The 12,095-nt window shown below is 40.0% G+C and overlaps 3 protein-coding genes across 4 annotated transcripts; 1 reads left to right on the forward strand and 2 right to left on the reverse strand.

The window, feature by feature from the left end:
• Window positions 1-313: 313 nt before the first annotated feature.
• Window positions 314-2,017, reverse strand: BNAC05G43950D. Its single transcript, XM_013842891.3, has one exon. The coding sequence runs from the start codon at window positions 1,494-1,496 to the stop codon at window positions 561-563; it is 936 nt and encodes a 311-aa protein (XP_013698345.1). The 5' UTR covers window positions 1,497-2,017; the 3' UTR covers window positions 314-560.
• Window positions 2,018-4,272: 2,255 nt separating this feature from the next.
• Window positions 4,273-7,614, forward strand: LOC106401004 (probable 2,3-bisphosphoglycerate-independent phosphoglycerate mutase 2). Of its 2 annotated transcripts, none has more exons than XM_048759355.1 (9): window positions 4,273-4,406; window positions 4,482-4,648; window positions 4,875-5,153; window positions 5,451-5,654; window positions 5,742-6,166; window positions 6,451-6,643; window positions 6,726-6,821; window positions 6,913-7,068; window positions 7,182-7,614. In XM_048759355.1, exons 2-9 carry the CDS (start codon window positions 4,484-4,486, stop codon window positions 7,344-7,346), a joined length of 1,683 nt encoding a protein of 560 aa, XP_048615312.1. In that variant the 5' UTR covers window positions 4,273-4,406; window positions 4,482-4,483; the 3' UTR covers window positions 7,347-7,614. The 2 variants fall into 2 exon arrangements, with proteins under 2 accessions (XP_048615312.1, XP_048615313.1); XM_048759356.1 differs by having other exon boundaries at window positions 4,309-4,406; window positions 4,470-4,648.
• A 192-nt stretch (window positions 7,615-7,806) lies between these two features.
• Window positions 7,807-11,894, reverse strand: LOC106397559 (glycosyltransferase-like KOBITO 1). The gene is made up of 11 exons (XM_022714869.2): window positions 11,398-11,894; window positions 9,956-10,105; window positions 9,831-9,883; window positions 9,638-9,746; window positions 9,424-9,558; window positions 9,296-9,340; window positions 9,019-9,206; window positions 8,743-8,884; window positions 8,574-8,620; window positions 8,415-8,502; window positions 7,807-8,328 (listed from the first exon to the last, which is right to left on the reverse strand). Exons 1-11 carry the CDS (start codon window positions 11,782-11,784, stop codon window positions 8,074-8,076), a joined length of 1,599 nt encoding a protein of 532 aa, XP_022570590.1. The 5' UTR covers window positions 11,785-11,894; the 3' UTR covers window positions 7,807-8,073.
• Between the last annotated feature and the right edge of the window lie 201 nt (window positions 11,895-12,095).

Below are 12,095 nucleotides of genomic sequence, written 5' to 3' on the forward strand. Positions count from 1 at the left end.
AGAAGTTGAACTCTATAAATACAATCAATCCTCCACGATATCGAGCTCTGTGCATTGCATGGGGCCTGCATTGCAAACCATCTCCTCAAGAACAGAGTAGAGACCATGCTAGGATAAACAAGTTGCATGAAGCTTAAAACTACAACATTTCATTTGAATCTCAATGAGACACTACTATCTTTTGAAGAATGCTAAACTCAAGGTTGAGAGTGGATGTTATCCATGAGTTATATTCTTGTCAAACAAAAGATGATGACATTATTACAAAAAAGATCAATGCTTTACAGCAAAAGTAGTTAGAAAGGAAACAAAATGTGAGTGTACTCCAGAAACAATCCATATCTTCCACCAAAGTTAGTGATTTGAGTTGAGAGCACAAACAATAATACTTATTTCCTTAAATCACCCGTAGAGAAAACAAGATGAAAGTAAAGTTTTCAACTTGCTAATCACAACGAACAAATAATCAGAAAAACACTTTACCAAAAAGAAAAATAATTGTAGGGAAAAAAAAAAAGACAGTAACATATGATCAAAGATGAAGAAGAAGATGTACACTTCTAAGCTGCGTATTCAGTTTCAAGAACCGGTTGTGTACGAGTAGTAGCAGCAGTTGGTGCTCTCGTCTCACCGACCTGAGTCATCCTCAGAGCCTCCCCTGTCTCTCCAGCTCTCTCCATCTCCCTCATCCTCTCCTGCTTCTTGTACTTCCGACACCGCAGAACCAGAAACATCAAAAGCCCCAACAGCACCAATCCACCCAAAACCGAACCAACGGTGATCCAAGTTCTTGAATTAGACTCAGAGCTCTTCTTCTTCTTCTCCTTCCTTGGAGGAGGAGTTGGAGAAGGAGCAGAGGCAACAGACTTCACCACCACCGAGAAATGCCCCTGCCTCTCCGTCTCGCATGTGTTCCGAATCGAATCACTGAAACTCGCTTTACCACTAGAGTCGAAGCTAACGCACTCAACAACGCTCCCACCTTGAGGGATCGGCTCCAGGTCAGAGAAATCGATTCTTATAGGATCCTTTGACGCCGTTATCTCGAGCTCCCGTAAGTTAACGGCGGAGAGATTTTTAGCATCGTAAGCGAGAAGACCAACCACGGGAGCAACATAGTCGTAACCAGACAAAGGGTAATACAACTGAGAGAAGTTCGCTAGGTTTTGGTAGACGAAGACGAGCCTTGTCACGTACGGCTTCACGATCACGCCTTTGGGAATCGAGAACTCTTTTAAGGAAAGGACTCCTCGTCTCCTCAAGCTCCCGCTTCTGAGCCTCATGGCGGAGAGTTTGATCCCCGTTAGATTCGGAGGAACGGTGACGGCGTCGTAGAGAATGCCGGTGCGAGGACGAACGAAAGCTCTAAAGGAGTAATCTTGGAGAAGGGAATCAAGAGAAGAAGAAGACGCATTGGTGGGAGGAGGAGGAGATTGAGCAGAGAGATGGTGAGAGAAGAGAAGGAGAAGCACCTGGAGACAACAGAGAATCCTCATTCTTGGTTTGCCTCTGGAGATTTAAAAAAAAAAAAAAAAATCTCCAGGGCGAGTTCAAAGCGGTGAGACGAGACTCAGTAAAGAGTCGCCGTCACGTCTGAGTGTGGAGAAGAGTTCAAGAAAAGGGATAAAAATTGGAACTTTGGGGTTTAGAATTGAGGAGAGAGAAGCAATGGTCGGCGGTGGGGAAAAAAGGAGGAGAGAGAAGCAATGGTTCGCCGGTGAGAGAGAGAGAGAGAGAGAGAGGGTCAAAAGGACAAAGAGGGAGAAGAAGAGTGTTGTTGTCTTCAGTCCCCCATTTGTTCACAAAAACTATACAGCCTGTTCATCGCATTTTCTCCTTTTTTTTTTATCCCCAATTAAAATAATTCCATATAATATGATTCACATTCATATGTATTTACTTTATTTCCGCCAATCATATTGTTACATTTCAGCATTCATTTCGCCGTAACAGTTGTCGGTATACCCTTATTTGTTATCTGTATCTGTATTTATTTTTTTTCCATATCAACCGTATTATACCTACTTTTATACCCTTTGACAAAAAAAATTTAAAACTGAAAATAAGCTTTCCTATTCTGGCCCAATTAATAATTATTGCTTTGACCACGATATATGAACTCAGATGAGGCCTTAGCTGGTTAGTGTAAGCCCATTAAAATTAGTAACTAGCCCATTACAAACTTTATGATGAAGCCCATCTAAAATTTTTGGTTTTTGCGTAAAAACTATTTTTTATCCAGTACCTTTTAGTTTTAGTTTTTGTAAAAACCATTTCACTTGCCAATCAAGTTTTTTAAGAAATAGATTCCCTAAAATTTAGGGAAACTAATTTTTCAAAATTTCAACCAATTTGTGAAGAAAAGCCAAAAACCAACTTTTGTGAGTTTTCAATATAAAAACGAATTTTGTATAAAACACTATATTTTAATTAATTAATAATAAAATAAGTAACATTTTCATAAAGATAAAATTCCCATACAATTTTTTATCATTTAAACATCAATGTATAATAATTTATTTGTGTTTCATATATGTAAATAAATATAGATAATTTTAGTATTAGTCGTAACCAATTAGTTATTAATTTCTATAAATTAAATTATTGAATAATTTTAATAATTATTATACACACTTAACAACAACTAAAAATTATAAAACTTAAAATATTTTATTAATAAAATATATTACATTAATTTGAAAATAGCCATTCAAGTTCTAAAAAACAAAAAAAAAAAAATTATGTAATAAAATTGTAAATAGTTCAATATATTTCTTATTTATTGCTATTTTTTATTATTTTTAAATAATATATTGCTTATTTTATATAAAAAAAAACTAAGGATACAGCAAAACCAAAATCTAAAAACTAAAAACTAAAGCTGAAAGTCAAAAACCAAAATCTAAAAGTTAAAAACCAAAAACCAAAATTTAAAACCAAAATCTAAAAACTAAAACCAAAAACTAATGAAAACAATCATCAAGTATCTCTCGGATGTTCTGCGTTGCTTTAGAATCATTCTCGTGTTGTATACTAGTATCTTGAAGTTGACAAAAAAAACTGGTATCTTGAAATATTGCAAATTTTAGAACTTAGATCAAAAACAAATGATTGTTCATGGGATTCATACATCATTATATTTTTTTTCCCAAATTGAAATTTTCATTAACGGGCTCGCAGCTCAATACCCAATACAAGAGGCCAAGTAAACGGGCCCAAAAAACACAAATCACAAACCGGCCCAAGGCCCACCAACAAACTCGATGAACCCGAAGATGCTCCGCCGCCGCGCGGACAAACGCTGCGGCTCCGACGTCGCCCCCTTCGAAACATCACCGGTAAACCACCCAACGATTAACCCGAGAGAACCGGAAACCACTCCATCCACACATCACCACCGCAAACGCCTTCCTCTCCGGTGAAAACTAAACTCGGAGAGAGTCAATCGAGAGTTCGAGATCTCATCCGACACCGTTCAAACCCAACACCGAGATAGAAGCTTCACGCAGATCAGCACCGTTAACCGAGATCGAGCTTCGATCACCTTATAACGGGATCTCCACCCACCCAAACAAACCAGAACCGTAAAAACTAAAAGAAAGAAGAGTACAAACCCTAAAACGAGACCTAGGGACCAAAGTCGGCGAGGCAAAGCAGCGAAACACTTTCATCCTCCGGGAGCTAGACCGACGACGACAGAGCTAAGGTAGCCTCTACCTCGCGGGGACATGAACCGGCGTCGACGGAGCTGAAGAAGCCTCCGCCTCCCGGAGACAAACCCAAGTAACCGAACGAGAAACCTCACCGCGCCATCCTCACAACGACCGCGCCCTTGCGCCAGAGGCAGAACCGCCATGGACGGCCTTGTTCCAGAGTTCAAGCAAGGCGGCCAGAATAGGAGACGAAACCGAGGCGGAGGTCGTTATCTTTACGGGTGGCTGGAGGGCTCCGGTGACGGCACGCGCGCTGACGCGCCGCCAGTCACCGGACCCGATGACAGATCTACTTTCTCTTTCTTAAACACACTCTCTCTCTTCAAATATATTCATACATCATTATATAAAGAATACTATTTTGTAAAGGTCTAATGATAAATTAGTTTTATGGGAGTCATGTATCATAAAAAAAAATACAGATCTGTAAATCCATCTAGAGGAGGACACATTTCTTGAAAATTACCTACCTCATGTTCTAGGACATTCTTAACTTAGAATATTCGTTTCCGGGGCTTCAGAATGTTTACTTGAGCCCAAAGAAAAGCCCATTGAAACTCACCACGTCATCACTTACTTTTCTCTATTTAAAACCTCATATTTGTCTCAGTGTCAGATCACCCTAGCATTTCTCGCCACATCACCTCTTCGTCTTCGCCAATCTCCATACGAGCTTCCTCTGTTTCTCCGCTGGTAAGCTTCTCTCTCGCGTCTCAGATCTGTTGCTTTATCTTACGATTCCTCACCATCGAGTAGATCTGAATCCAGCTATGGGTAGCTCCGGCGACGTTAACTGGAAACTCGAGGACCACCCCAAGCTCCCAAAAGGAAAAACCATCGGACTGATCGTTCTCGACGGATGGGGCGAATCCGAGCCCGATCAATACAACTGCATCCACAAAGCTCCAACTCCCGCCATGGATTCCCTCAAAAACGTACGTTCTCTCGCATATTCCTCTCGACGAAATCGCTAGATTCGTGTTTTTGTGTGGATTTTAAACGATGTTAACAGATTATTCGGTTTAGTATGCTGAACCGACCGGTTTAATATTCTGTTATCTGGTTTGATAGTTTGTTACACACACTCCTAAGAGGTGTGATTAATGTAAACGACAAACTTAATGAGAAATTAAGAGATTAGTCGTTTTTTTTCTCACACAGGGACGTCCTGATACGTGGAGGCTGATCAAAGCTCACGGCACGGCCGTTGGTCTTCCCAGCGAAGACGATATGGGAAACAGCGAGGTTGGCCATAATGCTCTCGGAGCAGGGAGAATCTACGCTCAAGGTGCTAAGCTTGTTGATCTCGCGCTTGAGTCCGGGAAGATTTATGAAGATGAAGGATTTAAATACATTTCTGAGTCTTTTGAGAAGGGCACTGTGCATCTTATTGGGCTTTTAAGTGACGGTGGAGTTCACTCTCGGTTAGATCAAGTGCAGGTAGCTTTTTTTAATTCCTTTAAATCTTAAATAGGAATAAATAGAAAAAGAATGATTAGTAACAAAATAAAAGGAATGAAAAAGAGTATTTATTACTTTTGTTACATATCAATTTTGATAAGGAATGTTTTTGTTCTTTCATTCCCTAAAATTTAATGAATCATACGCTGCAAATGTTCTTGTGTAATTTATAAGAAATGAGTAGGAATTGATTATTCCCCTTAATTCCTCACTAGTTACAGCCTTAATGTGTTAAAAGTGTTGGCGTTTGTTAATTTTCTATATTTGTTTCTGCAGTTGCTGTTGAAGGGTTTCGCAGAACGTGGCGCTAAGAGAATCCGTGTTCATATTCTTACGGATGGTCGTGATGTTTTGGACGGCTCTAGTGTCGGCTTTGTGGAGACTCTTGAAAGTGAGCTCGCTGAGCTACGTTCCAAGGGTGTTGATGCTCAGGTTGCTTCTGGTGGAGGTCGTATGTATGTCACAATGGACCGTTATGAGGTGAGAATAGAGTCCATGAACTCTAGGAAAGGATTAGACTTGAACTTTCAATTCGTGAATCCTGATTATGCTTTGCTTTTGTTGCAGAATGATTGGACTGTTGTGAAACGTGGGTGGGACGCTCAAGTCCTTGGAGAAGCTCCCCACAAATTCAAAAACGCTCTTGAAGCGGTTAAGAAGCTGAGGGCTGAACCTAAAGCCAATGACCAGTACTTGCCTCCGTTTGTCATTGTTGACGACAGTGGGAAGGCTGTTGGTCCGATCGTTGATGGTGACGCGGTTGTTACGTTCAACTTCCGTGCTGATCGAATGGTCATGCTTGCCAAGGCCCTCGAGAATGAAGATTTTGACAAGTTTGATCGCGTACGTTTCCCGAAGATTCGTTACGCAGGAATGCTCCAATATGATGGAGAGCTAAAGCTTCCTAGCCATTACCTTGTTTCTCCACCGTTGATTGACAGAACTTCTGGTGAATATCTTGCACATAATGGAGTCCGTACTTTTGCTTGCAGGTTAACCTTCAGAATCTCTCAAATCTTTGCTGTTTCTCATTTATAAGTTTTATACTCTTTAGGACGTTAGTCTTTATGATCTGTCATGGTTTATTTTTTTGCTTCAATTGATATTAGAAATGAAATCCTGAAACAAGTAAAATGCCTTCTCTACTTGCTAGTTAGAGGTCTAGTTTATGCTTGGGGTTACTTGCTATTTGAAACTGGTGAAATGTCCTAGCTGTCGTTTTCTTGATGAGGCTTGAAGGTATGAGTTAACTGACCCATTTATATTGATGAAACAGTGAAACTGTTAAGTTCGGCCATGTTACCTTCTTCTGGAATGGAAACCGCTCTGGATATTTCAACGAAAAGCTAGAGAAGTACGTTGAGATTCCGAGTGACAGCGGAATATCATTCAATGAACAGCCAAAGATGAAAGCGCTGGAAATTGCTGAGAAAGCTAGGGACGCTATCCTTAGTGGCAACTTTGACCAGGTGAGTGTATGATCTTTATCGTTTGTATCAACCCCTTTTGAAAATTCGGTTTCTAACTATGGTGTGAATGAACTTCTTGCAGGTGCGTGTTAACCTGCCGAATGGAGACATGGTGGGTCATACCGGCGATCTTGACGCTACTGTTGTTGCATGCGAGGCTGCTGATGTTGCTGTTAGGGTAAGATTTCATTTTACGCCTTTGACATGTGAATGTGAGTAACTAGTCTTGGTTGCAATATGACTCACAAGTGCTGCTGCTCGGTGTGCAGATGATTCTTGATGCCATTGAGAAGGTGGGAGGGATATATGTTGTGACAGCAGATCACGGAAATGCTGAGGACATGGTTAAAAGGGACAAAGCTGGCAAGCCGGCTCTTGACAAGGAAGGAAAGCTTCAGATTCTCACCTCTCACACCCTGAAACCAGTAAGTTCTAGCATTACTAAAAAACTAAGCGTTGTGCATCATAAAGATTAGACCAAGTATGAGTGAGAGGTTTTACTACCAGAAGTGAAATTCCGGCATGATGTGCGTTGCAGGTGCCAATTGCCATAGGAGGTCCTGGTTTGTCAGCAGGAGTTAGGTTCAGACAGGACTTGGACACACCAGGGCTTGCGAATGTAGCTGCAACGGTGATGAACCTCCATGGATTTGTGGCTCCTGGCGATTATGAGCCGAGTCTGATTGAAGTAGTCGACAAGTAATGATGGTGTGGTGATCGTTGTTCCCTCTGAAAGTCCCACTTGAGCTTCTCTAAATCATGATTCTGTTTACGTTTCTTTACTTTTTTTTTTTCCTCGTGCTCTTCCTTTGATAAGGCCCTCTTGATTTTTGAGGTGGCGATAGTTTAGACTCGCCACCATCAGCTGTCTGTTGTGGGTCAAGTTAAACACTGCATTTGGATGTTTTTGTTTGGCACAAACTGACTTTTGATTTTGAAGGTTTAATAATAATTAAACGAATTACATAAAATTACTTGGAGTATAGAGGCACCGTTTTCATATATTAAAGAAGACTAAAATAGAGATATCTCATACAATTAAAATACCTAGAATGAAAAGTATAATTTCGATGTATAAAGTAATTGCTCTTGATTTTGTACGTTAACATAATTTTGATTAGTTGATTTATTATACGCTTAAAAATGAATTTCACAAACTCAAATCAGAGAAAAATATTCAAATCCATGAAATGTTGTTACATTATGAATTCGTGAACGATAACCTCAAAATATATATATACACATGACTTAGTATTGAATGTTCACCCGTATGTAAAAAAATCAATGAGATGAAAGAACCAAAGTGTTTTTCTACTTACTTTCTTCACTCAACTCTCCTAAAACCTACACAGCACTACTAGCATTGCATCGAGTATTAATATCACTCAGTAAGGAGGAAGCAAATGCATCATACCGATGCCAAAAATCTGTTAATCCTCTGTGACAAGTCCAGCGTGTTCCATCCCAGGAGGCGATAAAGGAGGAACCGCTGATTCAGCTCCAAGAAGGTGCCGCCTTGCAGAGATACCCTGAGACTCCTTGTCCTTTGAAGTAAGGGACTCAGATCTTGATGAGTTGCTTTTGTGCATTGATGCTAAGAAATTTTTCTTTGAAAGATTTGTTGAAGAAGCTGATGACACAACTGCGCTGAAAACACCAGACTCTTTCAATGCCTGTATAACAACCTGCATTATACGACCAAACGCTATGTAAGCCTTATACACTTGACATTGCAAGAACTCGATGTAATAAGTTGATGAGTATTGCTTACCATTGGTGAATAAATGCGAGTCAGGATACCCTTCCTAAGTAGTTTCGTCTTCACCTCTTTGTCTCCCCAAACAACGTGTTCACGGTACCTAAACATGATATATATAATGAGTAATTAAAATAGGACAGTTAACTTTTTCAACTTGGCCAAGGCTCTTACCAACTTAACATCTCTTCTTCAGTTGCTGTCGACGCGATTATAAATGCCTACAAATGTTCATCATCCAGACAGCGTCATTACAATAGTAAGTAGACTTGAACACACAGATAGTTTAAGAAATGTCTTTAAAGGAATTCAAGAAAGAGATATCAAGAAAAAAGATGCTTACAGATCTATCAAAATCCAACATAAAGCATCTTTTCACGTCTTCTTTTGTAGGCTTGCAGCCACATCGATCACGTCTAGATGTTAAGTCAGAAAACTTCGCATATGTGTAGTGTAAGACAGCAGCTTCCTCCAATTTGATCTCACTGCCAAGAATTAAAAGGTTACTATTTACAGAAAAAAACATGATTTGGCTTCATAAATAAATAATAAAATTGATGACTCATGTTCCTCAACCAATAGAAAATTTACTTATGCTTGAATATTATGATCAACATACTTGGGAGTCTTCATGTAGTTATGCCATCTGTGTGCTCCATTTGGTCGGAGGTGGTCTTGAACCCGAGCAACTGATTTGCCGTTACCATAAGTCAAGAAGTAGTTTGGATTGTTTCTTGTTGCTTCTTTGTACATTCCAAAATACGTATCTTTTGGGAGATGGTCATAGTTCTTCTTAAACATTGACACCTGCTTGCAACAAAACATATCTCAGAAGTCATACTAACATAACGAAAATAGAAATGTTGACACCAAACAGCTCTTCAGTCTAGTTATACCTCTGTAAAAGGATCCTTGATATCATCACGTTCCACGCTGCTTTCCTAAACAAAAACAAAACCCAAAATTAAAGTATTCATATCCAGGCACTCTTAACACTCACCAAACTAGCAGAAAGTTGACTCACATAATTTGGGAATATAACCATATCAACATTTGGAGGAACATCAAGAAGCAAGCGTCTCAGTGAGTGCTCACGAGCGCCTGCTGGGTATATTAGCTCATCTGTGTCAAGGTGAAGTATCCAATCCATGCCCGCCTCCTGACATTTTTAGCAAGATTAAGACCAGATAAAAGAGTGAAACATATAAACATGAAACATGAACCAAAAATGCTTTTACCCTTGCCATGACAATAGCCATTTCCATGTTGAGAGATTGCTTGACAAACAACTCATAATTGCAGGGCTTGTAAAAGAAAGAAGACAGCCACGTCTCATTCCAAATCCGGCTGATGAAGCAAACCAAAAGAAAAAGAGCATGACGTCAGTAGTAGAAGACACAACATTATATGAATGCACATAGTTGACTTAACCTCTTTGCCTGCTTCTCCTCTAGATCTTTTGTCCTGTATATCACCTTAACCCCCTGCAAGAGGCATTGGCCTACATTTATTGACAATAAACATACAATTAAAACTAGGAGATTAGTTAAACTCACAGGAATAGACTCGAGGACTTTAGAAATGGTGGGCGTAGCAGCTTTCCCTTCTACAAAAAGAAAAAACGTGGAGACGCCAAGAACCTTGTGGTAGAACATCCACGGTAGAATCTGATCCAATCCAGCTGATGTGCTAGTCGTGATACATATCTGTAAAATACCCAAATCATAGAGTTACGAACTTTACAAAACCCAAATACAGATCTGATCAAAAGGCAACAATCTCTAGGCAAAGAAACACTTGAAAGCAGAGGACTTTACATTTTTTTTTTTTTTTTTTTTTTTTTGAAAGAATTTTAAATTTATTCAAATAAAAAAAAACCTTTGTACAGAGTGTTTTACTGCCTCATTTTTACAAGTAGAAAATTCCTAAGAACATACTACTATCCTTTATCCTCTTCCAAACCAAGCCTTCATAGTCTTCTCATGTTTTCCTCCAGCTCTTCTTCTAATTGATGAGATTCTGTTTCTGATTAGCTTATCAATCCTAGCTATCAGACAGGACGCAGGCAGTGAAGGTTCCCCTGCTCTTCTAACATTCCTCTCATGCCAGATTGCATAGGCCACAGCTTGAAAGCAATATCTCAGTAGCATAGTCACTATCCTCCCCTGTATACCATTTGCTACCACTTGAAAAACATCCAACCATTTATAACATCTCCTTCTTCCCATCATTTCTTTAATCGTCCCCTGCCATATTTCTTTTGAATATGAACATTCAAAGAATAAATGATCTCTGCTCTCCTCCATCATTTTACACAGCAAACAAGTAGAATCTGCCTGTGGATTCCATCTTTGAACCCTGTCTCCTGTCGCCAATCTGTTAAGAGTGGCCAACCAAATAATAAAAGAGAACTTTGGAGTAGCTTCCGAAAACCAAACTCCCTTTGACCATGAAACTTTAGGAGACTGTACCCGAATAAGATTCCATGTTTGCGAAGTGAGGAAACCTTCTCTAAACTCTCCATTCTCCCTCTTCCAAAGACAAATATCATCATTGCTATTAAGACCTCTATTTTTTAGAGCCAGAACTTCCTTCTCTATCAACCTCAGAGTATTTACTCTATGTCTTCTAGCTCTATACATCTGAATAGCTCCTTCTACTGTAGTATTAAGAGGAATACCCAGATCCATACTACCTCTTTCCCCTGTTAACTCTATTAGATTTCCCAAGGGCGACCAGTTATCATACCAGAATGAAGTACTAGATCCGCTATTTACCTTCATTTTCGTTAACTGCATTGCCAAAGGCCTAAGATGTAATAGCTTCTTCCACATCCAAGACCCTAGACTGCTTTTCACCTTCACACTCCAGAATGACCCTTTTCGAATAAGATACTTCCAAATCCATTTAACCCACAAAGAAGATCGCGCTGATAGAATCCTCCAAATCAGTTTAAAGCAAGCTACTCTGTTTGTAAATCAGAGGACTTTACATTTACCTTAGGCTTTAGATTGGAATCAACACCGAAGTTCCAATCACCGTAGTAAGGAAACGAAGGGGAAGAGCTTCGAGCTAGATTCGAGCAGTCCGATGATGAAGATTGGTGAGCTTTCGGGGAGACTGATGAGACAGTCTCCATTCCGGGGAACACCTCGTGGTTGAGATCGGAGTTTCCTCCGCCGGGGACTGAGGTTGAGGAGATGACGGAAGCGGAGGCGGGATCGGCGAGGCCGCCGCCTCGCCATTGGAGGATGAAGGCGAGGCAGGCGAGGGAGACTGGGAGTAGAGTCAGTAGAAGAAGAAGCCTGGTGATGAAAGAGTTAGTAGGAGAGGAAGATGAAGAAGAAGAGATTAGTGGAGCTCTGTGGTTGAGCATCGATTTCATGGCGAATTTCAAAGACAAAGAAGGAAGCTTTTGTCTGATTCTGAGATCTAATCTTATAAAATTTGAACTCTCCTCTGTTTCTTGTGTTCTTCTTCGTAGGTTCTGTTTCGTACGGTGTCCACGTCAGACAGATTAACAGTTTATTGAGAAACATCCAATCAAAACATTTCGTCCCTTCTACGTTTTTGTTAACAAGTGAGATCCATTACCATAAACTGGGACCAACTGATTAGCCCAATCCATTGTAACTGATTTTTCAGGAATTTTTTTTTATAGATTATATCTGTTTTGTTTAGGCGTTCTGAGCCGTT

The sequence above is a fragment of the Brassica napus genome, chromosome C5 (assembly GCF_020379485.1).
Source record: "Brassica napus cultivar Da-Ae chromosome C5, Da-Ae, whole genome shotgun sequence".
Taxonomy (NCBI): Eukaryota; Viridiplantae; Streptophyta; class Magnoliopsida; order Brassicales; family Brassicaceae; genus Brassica; species Brassica napus.

Bases quoted from the DNA above. Each gene is read 5' to 3' on its own strand.
- LOC106397559 (XM_022714869.2), bottom strand. From the start codon at position 11,784: ATGAAATCGATGCTCAACCACAGAGCTCCACTAATCTCTTCTTCTTCA. The intron at 10,106-11,397 runs GTAAATGTAAAG...GGTATTTTACAG, and splicing joins ATTCCAATCTAAAGCCTAAG to ATATGTATCACGACTAGCAC. The intron at 8,885-9,018 runs GTATGTTGATCA...AATTCTTGGCAG, and splicing joins AACTACATGAAGACTCCCAA to TGAGATCAAATTGGAGGAAG.
- BNAC05G43950D (XM_013842891.3), bottom strand. From the start codon at position 1,496: ATGAGGATTCTCTGTTGTCTCCAGGTGCTTCTCCTTCTCTTCTCTCAC.
- LOC106401004 (XM_048759355.1), top strand. From the start codon at position 4,484: ATGGGTAGCTCCGGCGACGTTAACTGGAAACTCGAGGACCACCCCAAG. The intron at 5,154-5,450 runs GTAGCTTTTTTT...TTGTTTCTGCAG, and splicing joins CTCGGTTAGATCAAGTGCAG to TTGCTGTTGAAGGGTTTCGC. The intron at 6,167-6,450 runs GTTAACCTTCAG...TTGATGAAACAG, and splicing joins GTCCGTACTTTTGCTTGCAG to TGAAACTGTTAAGTTCGGCC.